This window comes from Cervus elaphus, chromosome 12 (genome assembly GCF_910594005.1).
Source record: "Cervus elaphus chromosome 12, mCerEla1.1, whole genome shotgun sequence".
NCBI classification, from domain to species: Eukaryota; Metazoa; Chordata; class Mammalia; order Artiodactyla; family Cervidae; genus Cervus; species Cervus elaphus.
In genome coordinates this window covers 73534991-73559576 of record NC_057826.1, presented here as the reverse complement: position 1 = coordinate 73559576, position 24586 = coordinate 73534991, and the positions used below count along the sequence as shown (strand labels likewise).

The 24586-nt window shown below is 38.3% G+C and overlaps 2 protein-coding genes and 1 pseudogene across 2 annotated transcripts; 2 read left to right on the top strand and 1 right to left on the bottom strand.

Moving 5' to 3' along the window:
- The first annotated feature begins 9361 nt into the window (after window positions 1-9361).
- On the top strand, window positions 9362-10306 carry LOC122705295 (olfactory receptor 11H6-like). Its single transcript, XM_043920576.1, has one exon. It carries the CDS (start codon window positions 9368-9370, stop codon window positions 10304-10306), a length of 939 nt encoding a protein of 312 aa, XP_043776511.1. The 5' UTR covers window positions 9362-9367.
- A 1924-nt stretch (window positions 10307-12230) lies between these two features.
- On the top strand, window positions 12231-14216 carry LOC122705156 (annotated as a pseudogene).
- A 9419-nt stretch (window positions 14217-23635) lies between these two features.
- LOC122705310 (olfactory receptor 11H7-like) lies at window positions 23636-24586 on the bottom strand. The gene is given in 1 exon segment (XM_043920594.1): window positions 23636-24586. A coding segment is annotated over 1 exon segment (945 nt). The 5' UTR covers window positions 24581-24586.

The window sequence follows — 24586 nt, the reverse complement described above, 5'->3', positions numbered from 1 at the left end:
TGTTTGATTTGTTTTCTTATTGTTGCATTTAAAAATTAATTTAAAATTTTATTTTTATTGAGATATAGTTGATTTATAATATTATATAAGTTTCAGATATGTAATATAGTGATTCAGAGTTTTTAGGGATTACATTCCACTTAAAGTTATCATAAAATATTGGTTATATCCCCTGTGTGCATACTATATTGCTTCAATTGTGTCCAACTCCTGCAACCCCATGGACTGCAGGCTGCCAGTCTCCTTTATCCATGGGATTCTTCAGGCAAGAATACTGAAGTGGGTTGCTGTGCCCTCCTCCAGGCACTTATTTTTATCTCTTCCAGTGCCTCCAGTACCTCCTCCAGGCACTCCAGAACTTATTTGAGTTTAAAATGGGTCCTAAAGCAGCAGACACAACTTGCAACATCAACACATTTGGTCCAGGAACTGCTAATGAATGTACAGTGCCATGGGGCTTCAAGAAGTTTTGCAAAGGAGATGAGAGCCTTGAAGATGAGGGGTTGGCCAATGCAAGTTGACAGCGACCAATTGAGAGGATCATCAAAGCTGATTCCCTTACAGCTACACGAGAAGTTGCTAAAGAACTCAGTGTCAGCCATTCTCTGGTCTTTTGGCATTTGAAGCTAATTGGAAAGGTGAAAAAACTCATAAGTGGGTGCTCATGAGCTGATCATAAATAAAAAAAAATGTTGTTTTGAAGTGTCATCTCTTATTCTTTGCAAAAACAATGAACCATTTCTTGATCAGATTTTGATGTGTGATGAAAAGTGGATTTTATATGACAACTGGTAAGACCAGCTCAGTGGTTAGACCAAAAGAAGCTCCAAAGCGCTTCCCAAAGCCAAACTTGTACCAAAAAAAAGTCATGGTCAGCCACTGTTTGGTGGCCTGCTGCTGTCTGATCTATTACAGTTTTCTGAAACTTGGTGAAGCCATTTCATTTGAGAAGTATGCTCAGCAAATCAGTGAGATGCACTAAAACTGCAATGCCTGCAGCTGGTATTGGTCAACAGAATGAGCCCAATTCTCCATGACAATGCCCAACCACACATCCCACAACCAATGCTTCAAAAGTTGAATGAACTGGGCCACAAAGCTTTGCCTAATCTGCCATATTCACCTGACCTCTTGCCAACTGACTACCACTTTTTCAAGAACCTTGAGAACTTTTTGCAGGGAAAATGCTTCCAAAACTAACAAGAGGCAGAAAATGCTTTCCAAGAGTTCATTGACTCTTGAAGCATGGATTTTCTTAAATGTCCAAAATTGATATCAAATACTAAAAAACAAAGATTAAAAATTTAGGGTAGAGGTTAGACTCTTAAAAATACAATATTAAAAACAAAAACACAAAAAATTTTAGAAATATATATGAAGTTCAGTTTAAAAATAAGGCTTCTCCTTTTTTTTTTTTGCAAGGTTATAGTGAAATGAAAATGAAAATTAAGGAGTAATAGAGGAGTAATAGAGGACTTTAAAAGAAAATAAGAGAAAAAAATAAAACAAGAAAAAAAATTTTTTTCCTAATTAAAAAAAATAGTAAAAATATATGAAAATGAATATGAAAGTTAAGGAGTAATGGAGGAGTAATAGGGAATTTTAAAAGAAAATAAAAGAGAAAAAATAAAAAAAGAAAAGAAAAGAAAAAAAAATTAAAAAAAAAATTTTTTTTTTTTATTAGTTGGAGGCTAATTACTTCACAACATTTCAGTGGGTTTTGTCATACATTGATATGAATCAGCCATAGATTTACACGTATTCCCCATCCCGATCCCCCCTCCCACCTCCCTCTCCACCCGATTCCTCTGGGTCTTCCCAGTGCACCAGGTCAGAGCACTTGTCTCATGCATCCCACCTGGGCTGGTGATCTGTTTCACCATAGATAGTATACATGCTGTTCTTTTGAAACATCCCACCCTCACCTTCTCCCACAGAGTTCAAAAGTCTGTTCTGTATTTCTGTGTCTCTTTTTCTGTTTTGCATATAGGGTTATCGTTACCATCTTTCTAAATTCCATATATATGTGTTAGTATGCTGTAATGTTCTTTATCTTTCTGGCTTACTTCACTCTGTATAAGGGGCTCCAGTTTCATCCATCTCATTAGGACTGATTCAAATGAATTCTTTTTAACGGCTGAGTAATATTCCATGGTGTATATGTACCACAGCTTTTTTAATTAAAAAAAAAAAAGTAAAAATATATCTAGGAATTTCTCTGGAGCTGTTGTGGTCAGTGTGGGTTCAGTCCAGTTTCAAATAGCTCCTTGTTCCAGCTTACACTTCTCGATATCTATAGGCCCCTTCTGGTGTAGTCGGTGTTACCTACAGGTATTTTAATCCATTGCACTGGTCACTTCTGAAGCTGTTCCCTTTGTTTATTTGGCTTCTGTTTGACGGTCTCTTCAGTGTCTGATTTCCGCCCTGACACAAGCAGAAGGAGGTGGTCTCTTGTTTAAGTTCGCTTGTTCAGTCATGCTGTGGGGAGGGAGGGGCCCTGCAGACAAATGTCACTGGCGTGTGTGGGGAGCACTCGCAGTGTTCTGGCCACACTGGGTTTTCCCCTGCTCACGGGTGTGTGCTCTCCCTGTCTACACTGCTCAGGCTCCTGGCTGCTCTATATGGAGCGGGCCCTGAGTTGGGTGTGGTTCCAGTTTTTGGGTACTCCACAAAAGCGCGGACTCGGTTGGGCCTGCGTTTTGTGCCTTCCCAAGCTCAGGCAGCCAGGAGCTTGACAAGCGCACTCTCCCCGGGTGTGGCGCGCCTTCTCCCCTCTGCGGTCCCAGCCTCAGTTTCCGTGCATGCCGGTCAGGTGCGCCTTGTGTCTGTTCTGAGGAACTGGCCTCTAGCCGCAACCCTCCCGGCAGATGTCGACCATCCAGAATCTCAGGAAGTCTTTGGTTAGAAACTGGGAGCCTGTTTGCAGTTTGGTAGGGGTGCTGTCTCTGGGGCCGAGTTTGTCCCTTTCCCCTCCCCCCTGCCTCCTGCCTCCGGCGGGGATGGGCCGATCTGCTAGCTCTTCTCTGGAATTGCTCAGTCCCTTTGTTCTGCAACGGCCGGCAGTGTGTTCTGGCCGGTTAATTTTCTCTCTCTCTCTTGCTATCCCCCAGTTTAAGTTGCTATCTCACGTTAGCTCCCTCTGATTGCCCTCAGGGCATTCAGGCCCAGTCCTTACCCTAAGCAATGCCGCCGGCTCCTCTCTGTTCCGCCCCCACTTGCTGGTGGCAGATGTGGGCGTCTGGGGTACTTTTCTGCTGGGAGTTGCTTTTAGGCATGTAATCTGTGGGTTTTATTTATTTTTCCTCCCAGTTAGGTTGCCCTCTGAGATTCGAAAACTTCCCCCAGACCCACCAGCGAGAGGGTTTCCTGGTGTTTGGAAACTTCCTCTATTATGACTCCCTTCCTGGGATGGGTCTCCATCCCCAGCTCTTTTGTCTCTCTTTTTATCTTTTATATTTTGTCCTACCTCCTTTCGAAGACAATGGGCTGCTTTTCTGGGCGCCTGATGTCTTCTGCTAGCTGTCAGAAGTTGTTTTGTGAGGTTTGCTCAGCGTTCAAATGTTCTTTTGATGAATTTGTAGGGGAGAAAGTGGTCTCCCTGTCCTATTCCTCCACCATCTTGGCTCCTCCTGAAGCATGGATTTTCATGCTACAGAAATAAACCAACTTATTTCTCATTAGCAAAAATGTTGACTGTAATGGTTCCTATTTTGATTAATAAAGATGTGTTTGAGCCTAAAATTATTAATTAATAATTTTATTTTTATTGAAGTATAGTTGATTTGTAATATTATATTAGTTTCAGATGTATAATATAGTGATTCAGAGTTTTTAGGGATTATATTCCACTTAAAGTTATTATAAAATATTGATTATATTCCCTGTGTGTGTGTGCTATGTTGCTTCAGTCATGTCTGACTTTGTGACCTCATGGACTGTAGCCCACCAGGCTCCTCTGTCCATGGGATTCTCCAGGCAAAAATACTGGAGTGGGTGCTGCTCCTCCTCCAGGGATCTTCCCAACCCAGGGATTGAACCCAGGCCTCTTATATCCCCTGCAATGGCAGGCAGGTTCTTTAACACTAGAGCCACCTGGAATGCCCATATTCCCTGTACTGCACAATATGTCCTTGTAACAAATTTATTTTATATATAGAATTTATACTTGTATCTTGTGTCTTTTTGAATCAGTGTTTTCGTTTTCCATGTGTATTTATTTGGGAGTGGAAATGCTAGATCATTGGATAGTTCTATTTTTAGTTTTTTGAGGAACCTCCATAGTGTTTTCCATATGGCTATACCAATTTACATTTCTACCAAAAGCATACAAGTTTCCTTTTTCTCCACATTCTTGACAACTTTTTTTATTTGTGTTTATTTGATATTAACCATCTGACAGGTGTGAGGTGATATCTCATTGTGGTTTTGATTTGCATTTCTCTGTTAATTAGTTGAAATCACTTTTTGATTTCAAACTATATTACATAGATTTAGTAATGAAAAAAGTATGGTTTTGGTATAAAAACAGACACACAGATCAGTGGACCACAACAGAGAGCCCAGAAACAAATCCACAAATATATGATCAATTAAATTATGGGAAAGGAAGCAAGAATATACAATAGGGAAAGCATAGTCTCTTCCATAAATAATGTTGAAAAACTGTATAGCCACATGCAATAGAATAAAACTGGACCACTATCTTACACTGTAAGCAAAAATTAATTAAAAATGGATTAAAGACTTGAATGTAAGACCAGAAATCATAAAACCTGTAGAAGAAAACAGGCAATAGGCCTCTTGACATCAGTCTTCATAATGATTTTTGGCTGTGACATCAAAAGCAAAGGCAATAAAATGTCAAACTAAAAAGCTTCTGCCTAGTGAAGGAGACATGAGCAAAAGAAAAAGGCAACATATACTGAATGGGAGAAAGTATTTGCAAATCATATATCCCATAAGGGGCTAATATTCCAAAGTAGATAAAGAACCCATGTAACTCAATAGCAAAAAAAAAAAGAAAAGAAAAAAGAGAAAAGTAATTCTATTAAAAATAGGCATAAGATCTAAATCTAAATATACTTTTTTTGGGTGGTTGCTTGAATCATTTTTATTAAAATAGAAATGAGATAAAGATGCCCATGATCTTCGAAGTGTTGCTACTATTCAACATGAAAGTTCTAAAACATTTGCAGTAACACAAGTAAATAAACAATGTTGATGAAAGACATGATATATTAAATAGTCATTTTTCCAAAGAGTACATATAAATGACCAACAGGTACATGAAAAGATGCTCAACATCACTATTCATTAGGGAAGTTAAAATCATAACCACAATAAGATAATTCACATTTGTTAAAATGGCTATTATAAAAAGGACAAGAAATAACAAGTGTTGACAAGGATGGGAAAAAAATGGAATCTTTGTGCACTATTGGATATGTAAATTGGTGCAGCCACCTTAGAAAACAGTGTGAAATTCCTCAAAAAACTAAAAAAGCACTACTACATGATCCAGAAATTTCACTTCTGGAAATATATCCAAAGGAAATGAAAGCACTAATTAGAAAAGATATACACCCACATATCATTGGATCATTATTTACAATAGCCAACTTATAGAAACAATTTAGTGTTTATCAACATATGAATGGATAAAGAAGATGTTTATGTATATATATATATATATATATATATATATATAGTGGAATATTATTCAGCCATAGAAAGAATGAAGTCTTATGTTTTCAACAACATGGACTGGCCCTGAGGGCACTATACTGAATGAAATAAGTCAGACAGAGAAAGACAAATATTACCTCATTTATATGTGGAACCTAAAAACCCCCAAAACACCCACTCCCTGTCCCAAACCAAGCTCATAGATATAGAGAACAGATTGGTGGTTGCCAGAGGTTTGAGGTGGGGTGGTGAGATGGATAAAGAGAGTCAAAATGTAAAAACTTCCAGTTATAAAATAAGTCCTGGGTATGTAATATATAGCATGGTGACTTAGTTAAGAATACTTATTGCATATTTGAAAAATTTTTAAGAGAATAGATCTTAAAAAAATTCTCATAACAGGAAAACATTTTATAAAAAGGAACGCATTTGAATCAGTTCTAATGAGGTGGATGAACCTAGAGCCTTTTATACAGAGTGAAGTAAGAAAGAGAAAGATAAATATTGTACACTAATGCATATATATGGAATCTAGAAAGATGATACTGATGAATTTATTTATAAGGCAGCAATGGAGAAACACAGAGAACAGACTTTTGGACACAGGGCTAGGGGAGGAGAGGGTGAGATGTGTGGAGAGAGTAACACGGAAATTTATATTAACCATGTGTAAAATAGATAGCTAATGGGAATTTGCTGGATGTCTCAGAGAACTCATCTGCATCCACCTAGAGGGGTGGGATGGGGAGGGAGACGGGAGGGAGGTTCAAGAAAGAAGGGGACATATGTACACCCATGGCTGATTCATGTTGATGTTTGACAGAAAACAAAATTCTATAAAGCAATTACCCTTCAATTAAAAAATAAATAAATTAAAAGAACATTTTTATAACTCTATACAGTGATGGATGTTAAGTAGACATTGTGGCAATTATTTTGTAATACATACAACTATTAAACCATTATAGTGTACACCTGAAATTAATATAGTGTTATATGTCAATTATACTTCAATAAAAAAGAAAAGAAAGGGGTCCAAAAATTTGAGTCATTTCTCTCAGGAATGCTTTATCTGAAAGAAGCAAGAAAATGTCAACAATTATGCCAGCTTTTAGGGACATCTGCTGAGCACAGCTTGAAATACTATAAAGGGCTAGATGGGGAGGTATCTTCTAGAAATTTGGCATCTCACCACTTGCACCATGGTCTCTGTTTCTGGGTCCTGTTGAACATGAAATATTTACTTACCAGTATCATGCTAGAAGCACAAAGGTGGCCCAGGAGAGAAAACCTTTTACCAAAAAAAGGGAATAATCCTTTTCAAACTATTGAGTGGGTCAATAGGAAAGAGAATGAGAACTCGGATGACATAACTCTGATATTGACAGATAAGAATTCCAAACTTTCACACAGCCTGCCTCAAAAATGAATAAAAGAAATGTAAAGCAATAAGATAAACACAAACCTTGTGTTTAAGCTAGTGTTGCTGTAGTGTTTGCACCATCATGGGAGTAACCTGCCCTTAGGACAAAATAAACATCTGCTCTAAAAATAGCATGAGATGATCCCTCACCACTGGAGAAACTGGGTCTCAAAGGCCCCAATTAATGGACTCCTGAGGGAAGGGAGTATTTGGAATGTTATTGACAATCTTTCCTCATAAATTATCACTTTTGGAATTCATAGAAGACTATAGCCCTTTGGAAGAATATAATGGGTTTCAGAGCAACATAGACAAGTCATTCTTGTGCAGCAAATATGCCAATTTCTCTCCAAACCAGTATCAGTGTCCAGCACGGTTAACTCCCTCTCTGGGCTGTTGGCTCCCAAGCATGGCATGCCCTTCATCTTGCCTGCCTTTTGCTGCAGCGAAAACAGAAGATGAGAAGTCAAACTCATGAATTCTACGAAGAGATGGGTTCAGAAGAGGTACAAGTATAAGACAACCCTAAGTGTGCTTTTTAGCTCTGCCTTCTTTTGTGTGACTGTAAAAATAGTGACACCTCAAGATATATGAATTAATGTAGAGACTCATCTTTACAACCAAGAGGGCTGGGAAAAAGGGAAATGAGAGAGCTGAAGATGAGGAAGGAACCTCAACCATATGTAAATTTTGTCCTTATTAATCAAGGAGGTGTACCCAGTCAGCCTTTGGGGGGAAAAAGTTGTTAGCAAAGTGACATCTGGAAATAACTGGCAAAGCAGTTATGAGGAGCAGGACAGAAAAACTTTAGCCCTCCCTGTTTTTAGCTGTGTTTGGCTCTGCCACAAAGCCTATGGTCTCTGCTGCAAGGAGGGAGAGCAAGGCGATGACTGAGCAACCCAGATTGGTGAGTTCACTCCCACTTGGTTTCTAAAGCCATTGGAATCCTCCTACACATTAGCACCAAATACTTCTTGCTATTTTTACCCTTTTCTCAAGGTTACTTTGGCTTCTGGGTAACTCCCAATTCCTGCTTCAGGGAATTCTTCACAGCATTGCTCTGCCATACATGATCTGTTCACAGACTGAAGAGGAGCCTTGCAGTGTGATATGACAAATTCTGAGTTTCTCTCATGCATTGTGTCACTAATTGCAATCATCAAGATTATTCTTAAAGCTCTAACTTTATGTAATATGGAAAGTAATCAATGTTATAACTAATACTTTAATAAACATTCTTAGCTGGAAAACTTTTATTAAAAGTGTCTGGGTCTGTATTCTGTGTGTATATTTTCCTGAATAAGCATCATGACTCAGTCATGTCACTTCTGGTCATTTTGGCGCAAATAATGACTGACCCTCACTAACAAAGGGGATTCAGGAAACAAATCAATATGACCAAACTACTGACAATAGCATTGTATGTAGTTGTTATTTTCTGAAACTGTCCCTAAACCAGAATAGGAGACTTTCTAGGAATTCTGACACCTCAGGCAAAAACCTCAAAAATCCTTAAGTGATATACCAGATACATTGCTCACGTTAAAAAAAAAAAAATTGTAAATAGAGTTTTAACTTAGACCAAAGTTTTAAAGAAATATTTTAATTCAGTAAGTAAAAGATGAGACCAGATGGAAGTCTTTATGTAGGTCTCTGGACTTCAGACTTTTCTTGAACTACAAACAATGATGAATACTGAAGAAAGGACAGCACATTTGACATTTTTGTCTTGGTTATCAGATTGTGTTAAGATGTCAACACTTATAATTGCAACGCTGATCCAAAATAAAAATGAAATGCATAAATATTTCAGTGTCTTATGTTACCTTTTACTTTCTCTTCCAATTCCTATCGTTTGTAATTCCAAAGATCCGAGTAATTGAAATTCTGTGTCCAATATTAAGAATCTTTTATATTTTATTCTATAGATAAAAATACATGGTTATCACACTTACTTACATTTGTAAGTATTGTCACTAACCTGCAAGCTGCTTATTGCATAAGATCCTGTCATTGCTGTATCTGAGAAAATACTGAAAGAGGAATGACAAAGTCCAAAATTCAAAGTCAGATCATATCAAGCATTCTTAAAGTTTGACAGTCTTCAGTAGTATACTTAGGTTATTATTTGTTTAATAAAATAACAGGATCTTGAGGGCTTTAGAACCTTCTTAAGAGGAAATATTCCTGAGGATTGAAGAATAAAGTCATGTTTGTCACTGTCATTTTTTCCTCTCCACCTCTTAGGAAGCCGTGAACATGTCGGAAGTCAACACGGTGACTGAATTCATACTCCTGAGTTTTCCCTGCTCTAGAGAGGTTCAAGTCCTCCTCTTCGTGCTCTTCTCTGTGTCCTACATCCTGACACTGATGGGGAATGGGGCCATTGTCTTTGCAGTGAAGGTGGATCACAGACTCCACACTCCCATGTACACTCTGTTGGCCAACTTCTCGTTCCTGGAGATGTGTTACATCAACACCACCATTCCCAATATGTTAAGGAACTTCCTGTCTGAGACCAAAACCATCTCTTTCACTGCCTGCTTCCTCCAGTTCTACTTCTTCTTCTCCATGGGCACCACCGAGACCTTCTTACTGCCCCTCATGGCTTTTGATCGCTACTTGGCCATCTGCCGACCTCTCCACTATCCTACCATCATGAGCAGCCATCTCTGCATGAACTTGGTGGGCCTCTGCTGGGTTACAGCCTTCCTCTGCTATCCAGTCCCTATCTATTTCATCACTCAACTCCCCTTTTGTGGCCCCAATACCATTGACCATTTTGTCTGTGACCCTGGTCCCCTTCTGGCCCTGTCCTGCATCCCTGCCCCTGGAATTGAGCTTTCCTGTTCTATATTGAGCTCTCTTATTATCTTTAGCACCTTCTTTTTCATTCTTGGGTCTTACACCCTGGTTCTCAGAGCAGTGTTGCGAGTCCCTTCAGCTGCCGGCAGATGTAAGGCCTTCTCCACTTGTGGTTCCCACTTGGTAGTCGTGTCACTGTTTTATGGAACTCTAATGGTCATGTACATCAGCCCAACTTCTGGAAATCCAGCTAGGATACAGAAGATTGTAACGTTGTTCTACTCCTCCTTGACTCCACTTGTAAATCCACTGATCTACAGTCTCCGGAACAAGGAAATGAAGGCTGCATTGACAAAAATTCAGAAGTGCACAAAAATTAGTCAAAGTGAGTGACAGACCATGAGAGGATCAAGATCAGAAATTTTTACTCACTTCTACTCCCCATTGGAAGGAAAGTTATGACCAACCTAGACAGCATATTAAAAAGCAGAGACATTACTTTGTCAACAAAGGTCCATCTAGTCAAGGCCATGGTTTTTCCAGTGGTCATGTATGGATGTGAGCATTGGACTATAAAGAAAGCTGAGGGTCGAAGAATTGATGCTTTTGAACTGTGGTGTTGGAGAAGACTGTTGAGAGTCCCTTGGACTGCAAGGAGATCCAACCAGTCCATCCTAAAGGAGATCAGTCCTGGGTGTTCATTGGAAGGACTGATGCTGAAGCTTAAACTCCAATACTTTGGCCACCTGATGCAAAGAGCTGACTCATTTGAAAAGACCCTGATACTGGGAAAGATTGAGGGCAGGAGGAGAAGGGGACGACAGAGGATGAGATGGTTGGATGGCATCACCGACTCAATGGACATGGGTTTGGGTGGACTCTGGGAGTTGGTGATGGACAGGGAGGCCTGGTGTGCTGTGGTTCATGGGGTCACAAAGAGTCCAACACAACTGAGTGACTGAACTGAACTGAACTCCCCATTTAAAAGTAGGTCTTTATTCATTTGTACCTAGCGATGAAGACTCAAAATGATCTGTTGCTGCCTATTCAATAATAACATTAGTACACTAAACTAAATCAGACCTTGTTGCTAAGTCAGATTTAGTAGATGGTAATTTGAATTAAATGTCCTGGATGTCTAGACATTAGACTCTTCTCCTAACCTGGTCTCCAGGAAGCACTTGCGCTTTTATTGGTGAGGACCTACCTGGTTCTTGACCTCATGCATTTTTGACCTCTGTTAAGTGCATTCATTCTTACACTTGATTTTTCTGGCCTAAAGATGTCTGTTCTCTCTGCTCTACTCCTGTGGAAGAGTAGAGCATTCACACCTTTTTACCCAGAAAAGTGGAAATTAGAAAAAGTGAGCCAAAATTTTTACTCAATTGACATCCAAAAGGTTAATAATGGTCTAAAGCACTATCTCCCAAATCTGTTTCATAATTACTTTAGGAGCTTTTTAAAAGAATAGATACGCAACCCTTTTGCCGAATTTCTTAAATCAGAATCTTTAAAGTGGACCCTGGAAATCCTTATTTTAATGTTACTCAAGAAATTCTGGTACACCTAAACCATCACCATTTCACAGACTAATCTTATAGAGTCACTATTTAAAATAAATACGTGACAGGGAAATAAAAATCTTATGTTAGTTGGTTGGGCAAAGTGTAAAAAGTTATGGTGCATACTATAGGTGACTCAAACATTCATGACAGCAGCAGAAGTTTCTTTTCCTGCCTCTTTTTAAACCCTCCATTTAAAAATAAGAAGTATAGTACATTTTCTTACCTTTTCTAACTGTGCAAGATAATTAATATACCTGGAAATAGGCTTACATTTAAAAACGATTAGCATATAGTGGCTATACAAATTGGGTTAGTTTCACATGAAGGAAGGTGATTGCACCACCCCAAAAAAGGTAAAAGCAGACAGAGAGCAAAAGGCAGTGGTATTTAAGATGCTGAAACAAGACAGGTGAAGAGGAAATTGATGACAGGTCCAGATAAGTTGACCTGACTCTTTGGTCAAAAATAATGACTTGCGTGGCCGAGAAGGCAGCGCGGTGGATGGTGGCCCGAGAGCAGCGCCCGTATTGTGGCCTATGGACCGCCGCCGCCGCCGCCACCGCCGCTGGCGGAATGAGCTAGAGATGTGGGACATTTGGATTTGGGATGTAAATTCACTTGAAAAGCCACTTTGGGTTATGAAAGTGACTTCTGATGAAACTGGATTGGAATAATTTCATGATCTTTGTATATATATATATATATATATATATATTTTCTTTTTTTTGATTTTGCCTTTGACTTAAAGTGGCATGAGAAAATTTGCATACTACAAGATGGTCCTAGCTACCTTCCGGATTTGGGTACTCCTGGATATGTTCCTGCTGATTTACTTTAGTGAATGCAACAAATGTGATGAAGAAAAAGAGAGAGAGAACTTCCTGCTGGGGATGTTCTAGAGGCAGTACAAAAGCCCCATGAAGGTCCTGGAGAAATGGGGAAACCAGTCGTCATTCCTAAAGAGGATCAAGAAAAGATGAAAGAGATGTATAAAATCAATCAGTTCAATTTAATGGCAAGTGAGATGATTGCACTCAACAGATCTTTACCAGATGTTAGGTTCAGTTCAGTCTCTCAGTCGTGTCTGACTCTTTGCGACCCCATGAATTGCAGCATGCCAGGCCTCCCTGTCCATCACAAACTCCCGGAGTTTACTCAAACACATGTCCATCGAGTCGGTGATGCCATCCAGCCATCTCATCCTCTGTCATCCCCTTCTCCTCCTGCCCCCAATCCCTCCCAGCATCAGGGTCTTTTCCAATGAGTCACTCTTCGCATGAAGTGGCCAAAGTAGTGGAGTTTCAGCTTCAGCATCAGTCCTTCCAATGAACACCCAGGACTGACCTCCTTTAGGATGGACTAAAGGATGTTAGGTTAGAAGGGTGTAAAACAAAGGTGTATCCAGATAACCTTCTTAAAACCAGTGTGGTGATTGTTTTCCACAAATGAGGCTTGGAGCACACTTCTGCGAACTGTCCATAGCATCATTAATCGCTTACCAAGACACATGCTAGAAGAAATTGTTCTAGTAGATGATGCCAGTGAAAGAGACTTTTTGAAAAGACCTCTAGAGAGTTACGTGAAAAAATTAAAAGTACCTGTTCACATCATTCAAATGGAGCAACGTTCTGGATTGATCAGAACTAGGTTAAGAGGCGCTGCTGTGTCTCAAGGTGAAGTGATCACCTTTTTAGATGTGCACTGTGAGTGCACAGTAGGGTGGTTGGAGCCTCTCTTAGCCAGGATCAAACATGACAGGAGGACAGTGGTCTGTCCTATCATAGATGTGATCAGTGATGATACTTTTGAGTACATGGTAGGTTCTGACATGACCTATGGTGGATTCAACTGGAAGCTCCACTTTTGCTGGTATCACTTTCCCTAAAGAGAAATGGACAGAAGGAAAGGTGATCAGACTTCCTGTGAGAACATGTACAATGGCAGGAGGCCTTTTTTCTATAGACAGAGATTAGTTTCAGGAAATTGGAACATATGATGCTGGGATGGATATTTGGGGAGGAGAAAACCTAGAAATTTCCTTTAGGATTTGGCAGTGTGGAAGAACTTTGGTGACTGTTACTTGCTCACGTGTTGGACATGTGTTTCGGAAATCTACACCCTGCACATTTCCAGGAGGCAGAGTATCAATAAAAATAACAGACGACTTGCAGAAGTGTGGATGGATGAATTCAAGAATTTCTTCTATATAATTTCTCCAGGTGTTACAAAGGTAGATTATGGAACTATATCATCAAGACTTGGTCTAAGGCACAAACTCGAATGCCGACCATTCTCTTTGTACCTAGAGAATATTTATCCTGATTCTCAGATTTCGCATCAGTATTTCTCTTTGGGAGAGTTACGAAATGTGGAAACAAATCAGTGTCTAGATAACACGGCTAGAAAAGAGATTGAAAAAGCTGGAATTTAACTGTCATGGTATGGGAGGTAATCAGGTTTTCTCTTACACTGCCAACAAAGAAATTAGAACAGATGACCTTTGCTTGGATGTCTCCAACCTTAATGACCCAGTCACAATGCTCAAATGCCACCACCTAAAAGGCAGCCAGCTTAGGAAGTATGACCCAGTGAAACTGACCCTGTAGCATGTGAATAGTAACCAGTGCCTGGATAAAGCCACAGACGAGGATAGCCATGTGCCCAGCATCAGAGACTGCAATGGAAGCTGGTTCCAGCAGTGGCTTCTTTGAAATGTCACCCTTCCAGAAACATTCTGAGACCAAATTTGCAAAAAAAAAAAAAAAAAGGAAAACATAAGGATTGACTGGGCTACCTCAGCATACATTTCTGTCACATTCTTTTTATTTTTTTAATTTTTTTTATTAGTTGGAGGCTAATTACTTCACAACATTTCAGTGGGTTTTGTCATACATTGATATGAATCAGCCATAGATTTACACGTATTCCCCATCCCGATCCCCCCTCCCACCTCCCTCTCCACCCGATTCCTCTGGGTCTTCCCAGTGCACCAGGCCCGAGCACTTGTCTCATGCATCCCACCTGGGCTGGTGATCTGTTTCACCATAGATAGTATACATGCTGTTCTTTTGAAACATCCCACCCTCACCTTCTCCCACAGAGTTCAAAAATCTGTTCTGTATTTCTGTGTCTCTTTTTCCGTTTTGCATATAGGGTTATCGTTACCATCTTTCTAAATTCCATATATATGTGTTAGTATGCTGTAATGTTCTTTATCTTTCTGGCTTACTTCACTCTGTATAATGGGCTCCAGTTTCATCCATCTCATTAGAACTGATTCAAATGAATTCTTTTTAATGGCTGAGTAATATTCCATGGTGTATATGTACCACAGCTTCCTTATCCATTCATCTGCTGATGGGCATCTAGGTTGCCTCCATGTCCTGGCAATTATAAACAGCTGTCACATTCTTAAGTAGCAAAAAAAGGAAAAGTTCTTTCCTCCTGCAGGGTGTAAGGTTTATCAGCCATTAAAATTTAGACTGCCCCCACTTTCACTAGCTGTGAACCAGCCTTCCTGTCCAAGGACAGGCAGCTACATAGTAGCGAGACTGGTTGATGTTTACAAGATTGAAAGAGTTGTTCATCAAGAGTCATCATAAAGAATACTCAGACTGAAACAATCTATGAACTGTGCTTTCCAGAGAGATGCACCTTTTATGGTTTGCTTGCACGTCAGTGATTTCTGCTGAATGTGCTGTCATAATGAAGAGATGTCTAAGAATTTTTTTCTGATTAGAACTGGTAGACAGTATATAAAATACTGATATAAAAATACATGAAAAAGAACTGGAACCAGATTCAGAAGCATGAAAACATTTTCACAATTTAAAAAACAAACTATATTAAACAAGATTTAAAGGAAATTAAAGCAGAACTCTGAGAAGTACAGTTTGTTGTAGTATAGTATCAAATTTCTATATAGATTTTATACCTCAGTGGGGAAAAATATCTGATTCCAACAACATTCATTCTGTTTTCATCTATGATAGTCATGGATTTTTTTTTCCCTTGGAGTGCTGAAATTGAGCTGAAAAAAGTGGCTCTTTGAATGTAGTTTTAATTGCTTTCTACAGTTTTTTTTTTTTTGTTTGTGGGCTGTTGGAATTGTAATTTTTAATTGCCTTCAAAAAATGGGGATTTAAAGTGGTGTCTGGTCTTACTGAAAAAGTTAGATAGCTCAGCTGTTCATGGGTCAACTGGCTTACAGGCTTTCCTCACACAAACACAAATTTCTAATTTGAGTTTCAGCTTCCTAACTTGATTCAACTGATTATGCTTTACACCCAAGATTCATGCTACTGCAGTACAGATTTGTTTTCACAGCAATAAATCTTCTGTTCTTTGTTTATGATTCCAGTCAACAAAAGGCCTGCAGAAGTGACTTATAATTTGGGTATTTGGAGATGGTATGTTTGATGGTTTTTTTGAAAACTTTTTTCACTCCATGTTCAAATGTGCTTCATTGTCAAGTGCATATTTAGATTAGGTTCTTGAATTGTAATGTTGATCTGCTGTTTTTTTTTTTTTTTTTTTTTTAACAAAATCTGACTGAAAATGTTAAAAAAAAATCACTTGGCATCTGGGGTTGATACATTTCATTCATTCATTTAAAGACAATTATTGACCTCCTTATGTGCACTGGGTTTGTATCAGTGTAGAAGATCAGGTCCCTGCCTTTGAGAAGCTTACATTCTTGTCAGAGAAACAGATAATAAGTGATTAAAGCTTAATAAGTACACTTGGAGAAACTTCTTTGACCTGCAAAGAGCATTTTAGAAAACCTAATAGCTAACATTATATTAATACTTAATGGTGAAATTGAAAGCTTGTCCCATAAACTCAGAAACAAGGCAAAAATGTGTGTTCTTACCACTTCTATTCAATATTGTATTGGAAGTGTTAGTGCAATCACACAAAGAAAAGAAATAAATGGCATCTACATTGATAGAAGTATATTGTTTTTCATTGACTATGAAATGATAATCTATATAGAAAATTCAATGAAATCTACAAAAAAGGCTACTAGAATTAATAAGTGAGTGTAAACTATTAATAAACATAAACTTCAATGAAACAGAGTTAGGCAACCAGAAAGGAAACTTTCTTGCTCTGCCACGGTAGTAGAGCCCAGCAACAAGATAAGCTCCTCTTCTATCCTGGCAAGCACTCAGCCCATGAAAAACCATGGACTCTATTTTCTGTAGCCTTCTCCTTCCCTTGACCATGCAGGGAGCTGATGTGGGTCATCATGATTGCAGACACTGAATTGCAATTCTAGGCTGATTCTGAATAAACTCCTTTTTTTCTTCCTGGAGAAATATCTGACAGTCTATTTGTTTCAAGTCAACATGAATTTTGCAGGATTTTAAGATCAAAGAATCTTATACAAAAATATCTTGTATTTTATATACAGGTATTAGTGACAGGCAGAAATTGGTATTAAAATGCTATTTACAGTAGCTTCAAAAATATTAAATAGAGATAACCTTGATAAAAGATATGAAAAAATAATAGCTATGAGAAATTAAGAATTTTGGAGTAGGAAATTGCAACCCACCCGAGTATTCTTACCTGGAAAATTCCATTGACAAAGGTAAACCTGATAAAAGATAAGAAAGACCTATAGAATGGAAACCAAAAACATAGCTGTGGGACATGAAAGGTAAATAAATGTAAAAATATAACTTGTTCATGGGTTGGAAACCAGTATTGGTGTGGAGAAAATGGAGCCCTCCGACACTGTTGGTGGGAATGTAAATTGATACAACCACCATGGAGAACAGTATGGAGGTTCCTTAAAAAACTAAAAATAGTACTACTATATGATTCAGCTTCCTTGGTGGCTCAGTCAGTAAACAATCCGCTTGCAAGTGTAGGAGACTGCCTGCAATGCAGGAGATCTGAATTTGATCCTTGGATTGGGAAGATCCCTTGGAGAAGGAAATGGCAACTCACTCCAGTTTTCTTGCCTGGGAAATCCCATGGAGAGAGGAGCCTGGTAGGCTACAGTCTGTGGGGTTGCAAGAGTCAGACAAAACTTAGAGACTAAACCACTAACACCACCGCCATAGGATTCAGCAGTCTCACTCCTGGGAATATATCCAGAGAAAACCATAAATCAGAAAGATACATGTAACCAATGCTCAGTGCAGCACTATTTACAATAACCAAGACATGGAAGTAGCATAAATGTCCATCGAGAGAGGAATGGATAAAAAAGATGTGGTACATAAACACAATGGAATGTTACTCAGCCATAAATAAGAACAAAATATTGCCATTTACAGAAACATGGATAGATGTAGAGATTATTAAACTAAGTGAAGTCAGGCAGAGGCATATCATATGATACCACTTATATATGGAATCTAAAAAATGGTACAAATGAACTTATTTACAAAACAGTAACAGACTTACAGACTTTGAAAACTTATGGTTACCAAAGGAGAAACATGGTGGGGGGGAAGAGATAAATTAGGAATGTTGGATTAGTGTGTGCACACTACTATATATAATACAGGTAATCAACAAGGACCTACTGTATAGCACAAGGAACTCTACTCAATATTCTATAATAACCTACAGGGAAACGAATCTGAAAAAGAATGGGTATATGTATATGTATAACTGAATCACTTTGGTGTACACCTGAAACTAATGCAGCATTGTAAAGCAACTATGTAAGTGTTGTTAAGTGTTAGTCGATCAGTCATGCCCGACTCTTTGCGACCCATGGACTGCAGCCCACCAAGCTCCTCTGTCCATGAGATTTTCCAGGCAAGAATACTGGAGTGGGTTGCCATTTCCTTCTCCAAAAAACTCCAATATAAAATAAAGAATTTTAAAAATTGAAGTATAGAAATTATTCACAAAATTATATGTTTCAGGTGTAAAAGAGATTATCCTTAAAGTTATTATAAAATGTTGGCTATAATTCCTTGTGCAGTACAATATATCCTTGTAGCTTATTTATCTTATACAAAGAAGTTTGTATCCTACCACTATCTTGCCCCTCCCCTTTTCCCTCTCCCCACTGATAACCACTACTGTAGTTTGTTCTATGTATTAAGAGTCTGTTTCTGTTGTGTTCATTCATTTTTCTTTTATTTTTAGGCTTCACATATAAATGATAACATATAGTATTTGTCTTTCTCTGTCTTGACTTATTTCACTAAGCTAATATCCTCCACATCCATATACAATGTTGAAAATGGCAAAATTTCATTTTCTTTATGGCTGGGTGGTATTTCATTGTGTGTGTGCATGTGTGTGTGTATCACATCTTCTTTATTCATTCATCTGTTGATGGGTGCTCATGTCTGCTTCTATGTATCAATTATTGTAAATAATGCTGCTGTGAACATTTGGGGTGCATTAATCTTTTAGAATTAGTATTTTTGCTTCCTTTAGATATACCTGGAGTGAAATTTCTGGATCAGACAGTTTGATAGCTTCTTACAGAGTTAAGCATGCATGTCCCATTTGATAAAGCAATTTCACCCTTAATTTTTTACCCAAAAGAAAAAATGGATATCCCCAAAAAAGTCTTGTACACAAATGTTTCTAGCATTTATATTTCTAATGACCAATGATTGGAAACAGCAAATGTCCGTCAATAGGTGAATGGGTAAATTCCTCTCTGAGTTGAATCTGTCTTGGGACCTATTGGCTTCATGTACCTGGATGACCATATCTTTCCTAGGTTGGGAAGTTTTCAGCTATTATTTATTTTTTATAAAATTCATTTATTTATTTTATTTTTGGCTGCTGAGTCTTCATTGCTGTGCACGGGCTTTCTCTAGTTGTGGTAAGTGGGGGCTACTCTCTGGTTGTAATGCCTGGGCTTCTCATTGTGATGGCCCCTCTTGTTGCGGGGCATGGGCTTAGTTGCTCTGCAGCATTTGAAATCTTCCCTACTGGGGGTCAAACAGGTGTCCCCTGCATTGCAAGGTGAATTCTTAACCACTAGACAACCATGAAACCCCTCGTATGTCTAATATTTGTCTCAATTGATATCCTTTGCCCTGGGTGGCAGTGGTTGGTTAATTTGCCTTTTTATGTTTTTGAGGAATATCCTCCATGTGGCTGTTTCTCTGAAAGAATTCTAAGTTAGGTGAAATGAAGGCAAACCCTCTGTTGAAATGTTTTATTTAGGGAATCCCTAGATAGGTCAAAACAAACAGGAAACTTTTGAGAATGAGGTCCATTCTGTTTCCTCTGGAACCGGGAATCCCTTCTAGGAATATGGCCTGCTATCTTTAAAATGCTTCTGAGCTGAGGCAATCTGGGCAAAGGGGATGTGGTGAAGGTAAGCTAAAATGTCACAAGTTTCTCCTACCATGTTTTGTTTGCCTTTTTTTTTTTTGATGAGTATTCATTTGGTTGTTGCAAATTTTTGAATATCTTCCAGAATTTTAATAAAGCTGATTCTGATAATTTTTTGCCTGTATTTTCAGTTTCTCTGTAGAGGAATGGGTTTTTGAAGTTCCCTGCTCTATCATTTTTATTGAGAGATGAGTGGTAAAGCTAAAAAAACCTAAGAGAATTCACACAAAAATTCTCTTTCCCCCTTTGTTGCATAGGGAGATTGATTTTGGTGACAGGCTCATAGGATGCTAATAAAATGTTGATAATATTCCATGTTTTTCTACTGTGAATAAAGAAATTCACAGATATTTCTGAATTTCATATTCTGTAAACTTATAAAATTCTTTATACATTACAGAGATGTTTATGTATGCATGGCATATCATATAATTTAAAAATGGATTTTTGATAGATTTATTATTGTCTCTAATAAGATCCTTTCTAGAACTTTTTTTTTTTTTTTAATATCTTGAACCTATGTGAGAACAAGGCAGTTTAAAACATGAATCTAGCAATAGGGGAAAAATTGATGTAACTGTAACCCACCAGACTCTTCTGTCAATGGAATTCTCCAGGCAAGAATACTGGAGTGGATTGCCATTTCCTTCTCCAGAGGATCTTCTCTACCCAGGGATCAAACCTGGGTCTCCTACATCGCAGGCAGATTCTTTACCATCTGAGCCACCAGGAAAGCCCTACTGTTTATTCACAAAGAAGACAATATTAAGTTATGAGGAATATATGTTTGTATTCATTTGATTAGAAAGTTATAAAATTTTAAGAGAATTAAAAATATTTATATAATATAATCAGTTTAAAGAAATTAAAACCATTATATATTTATGCATTTGAATGCTTATGTATGTTAGAAACTGATCAGTATTAAACTTGTGATTTGTAGGAAATGGGATTGTGAGAAAGAAGGATGGGAACATTTACCCTTAATTTTACACTTGTATGTATTGTTTGAAAAATTTATGACAACTGTACATTATTTTATAATAAAAGCACATATCAAAATGTAGTTTTAAAAACCGATAGTTTCTTAAATATTAAAAACGTAAATAACTAGTTAGCTTTGTGACTAAAACATTTAAATCTAGTGAGGACTGATCAAGAACTAGTTCACTCATCCATTTCCAAAAACTGTTTCTTCACTACCTGCTTACTACTTAGTTAACACGCTGATGCTGGGGATAAAAATGAAAAATAGTGTCCTTATCTTCAAAGGGCTTATAGTCTAAGGAAAGAGACGCAAACACATAATAGACCTACCACAAAGCATCTGCAAGTACAATGAGGGAATGTGATCTGGTGTATTCTAGATGCATTATACAGGGACACATAGTTGAACCTGGGGATATTAGAAAGGTTTTTCTGGTGGAAGTGATGTGTGAGTTGAATCTTAATGAAAGATATAAACACACATTCAACATCTAGTAAGTTGCAACAGTAGGATACTTGTGACCTGTTGAGTTTTATACAAAATATTTCTGTTCCTTTTTCAGCTAATGAGTTCAGCTGAGTCATTAAAATATTGGGGCTCAATTAAGGCAGAACTGTGATGGATATTTCAAGCTATCTTTAGTAGCTTTCCAAGCACAATTTCTGATTCCTTTTCCTACCTTTTTTTAGATCCCTCTACCCACCTTTGAAGCATAGTACTGTCCAGTTGCCCAGGAGGACTTTCAAAGAGATACCTTTTGGTCTTCAGGTGAGAGTTTTATTCCATTTTTAAACTACAGCAATGTTTAAACATTTGTACTTGTAACTATTTAATGGGATGATTTGGACATTGGGAGGTATAAACATAAAGGAACTTTAGTTTTTCTGACCATGTCTACTGCAAATACTTTGGGATGTTCTGTTTGTTTCCACTTGTGGGTATTATCTTGGACAAATATGATAGTTTTTCTGATTACTTTTAGTATTAATACATAGATTTTTAAAATCCAGGTGCAATCTGAAACCAAATTTTAATTTTTTGTACATACCAATGCATATATATGGAATCTAGAAAGATGGTAACGATAACCCTATATGCAAGACAGCAAGAGAGACACAGATGTATTGAACAGTCTTTTGGACTCTGTGGGAGAGGGCAAGGGTGGGATGATATGGGAGAATGGGATTGAAACATGTAAGTTATCATATGTGATACGAAGCACCAGTCCAGGTTTGATGCATGATACAGGATTCTCGGGGCTGGTACACTGGGATGACCCAGAGGGATGGGATGGGGAGGGAGTTGGGAGCAGGGTTCAGGATGGGGAACACATATACACCCATGGCAGATTCAAGTCAATGTATGGCAAAATGAATACAATGTTGTAAAGTAAAATAAACAAATAATTTAAATACAATTTTTTTTTTGTACAAATTAAAACTTATTCCTCAAGATAGTCTGACTCAGGCTTCTACTTCTTTTGATCTGCTTTTTTCCCCTCTGTTCTTTCATTTCTCCCTTCCCATGCATCTATACTGCCTCTGGTTACTTTAGTTTGAGAGGGGAGAGAAGTAATGGTAGAAAGCCTTCTCCTTTACTGGTATTGTTGTATTACAGGCTTGACAAAAGTTTGTGTGTTAATTTTCATTTCATAGATTTGTTTATTTTTTTGGTGAGGAGGGGAGCACCCTAAACTGCAGTTCCCCGATGTGGGCAATACTTCATTGACTGGCTACTTATGATTTCTTTCATTTCTGGATTCTAGTGACCCATTCCATATAGACTAACTTTGGGGATTGCCTTACTTCTCCAAGTAGTACTTTGGGGAGGGATCTCTTTCAAGATGTTTCAAATTTGTTACCTTCTATGAGTTTCAACTAGGCCAAAAAATTCTGTATTTGTGATATTATTGGTGAGAATTCAGTTTCCTCCAGTTATAGCCCAGTTCTTTCTACTCTGCTCTCATAGCTAGCTCTTCTATAGTCTTTACATTTTTTTTTTCCAGGTGTGAACTAAGGACAGAACATGTGTCTCTTAAACTCCAGGGGACGAGGGCAAGCCCTCTGAGTGGATCTCTTGATGTAATTTTAATTTTCCTTATGAGAATTGCATACTGACAACTCATCAACAATATTCTTACTCCTAGTTTCAAACAAACTTCTAGCCCTCCCCTTGTACACTATTGATGAAGATGATGAACTAAAAATTGTAACACTGACTTAATAATCTCTTACTGTATCCAACAGTGATGTGTGGAGTTTTGCCAAAAATTCAGGACAATGGACATCTTATGAGTTATGTGTCTTTTAAAAAATTTATATGGCTGTGCCAGGTCTTAGCTGTGGCACTTGGGATCTTTGTTGCCCTGTGCTGGATCTTTAGTTGCAGTATGCAGGATCTAGTTCCCTGACCAGGAATCTAACCTGGATCCCTTGCATTGGGAGCACAGAGTCTTAACCACTGAACCACCAAGGAAATCCCTGTTATGTGTCCTTTAAACAAAGTGTTAGACATCCATGTAAGCAAATAACCAATTTGATTTGTATCTCTTAAAGTTGTGTGGCCAGAGATTTCACATTGAAAAAGTTGAAATCTTCCTTGAAGCAATTATTAAGAATTTTTAAGAGTTATTTTTACCATGTGGTCAGGTGGCAGTCTCTTCCTATGGAACCACATTTATGAAACTAAAAGTGCATCAGAAAATAATCAAATATGTGATGAATCTTGTTGTTCACAAAAGTACCATGATGATTATGAATAGAACCAAATCTGTTTGGATTGGAAGAAGAAGATTATTTTACCACTTGCAGGAAGAGAGTCATCGAGTTTCACAAAACCTTTTCATGAAGTTTGCATAATTCTCATTCCACAGAGGACCTGATGGAGGGCAAATTTCATGTCCCTATTGCGTAGGCTGTAGATGAAGGGATTTAAGACTGGTGTCACTACAGAGTATATCAGTGTGATGATTTTATGCATAGCAACTGAGTTGCCAGATGTGGGCCTCACATACATCACCATAATGGTTCCATAGAACAGAGATACAACGACTAAGTGGGATCCACAAGTAGAGAAGGCCTTTTGCCTCCCAGATGAAGAAGGAACCCGAAGCACAGCTCTGACCACCAAGGTATAGGATCCAAGGATGTACAAAATGGTCAGAGTGATGATAAGAGAGCTCACAGAATGGAATACATGCTCTATTATGGGTGAACTGGCACAGGACAATGCCATCAGTGGGTCCACATCACACAGAAAGTGATCAATGATGTTGGGACCACAATAGGGTAGTTGAGAAATGAAAAGAATAGGAACTGAATATCCTAAGAAACCAGTGAGCCAACAAAGAGACACTAGAATGGCACAGAGCTTCCCAGTCATGATGGTGGGATAGTGCAGTGGACGACAGATGGCAAGGTAACGATCATAAGCCATGACACAGAGGAAGAAGCATTCAGTTGTGCCCAGGGAAAAGAAGAAGTAGAATTGAGTGAAGCAACCAGAGAAGGATATGGTTTTGGTTTTGGAAAGAAAATTGACCAGCATATTGGGGACTGTGCAGGTCACATACCAGACCTCTAGGAAGGAGAAGTTGGCCAGGAACACATACATAGGGGTATGGAGTCAGTGGTTCCACCTCACAGCACAAATGATGGCTATGTTCCCGGTTAGAGTCAAGATGTAGACCAACAGAATCATTGAGAAGAAGATGATCTGCATTTTCCAGGGACCAGGAAAGCCCAACAAGACAAACTGTGTCACAGTAGATATTCCTGACTTATTCATGGTCCC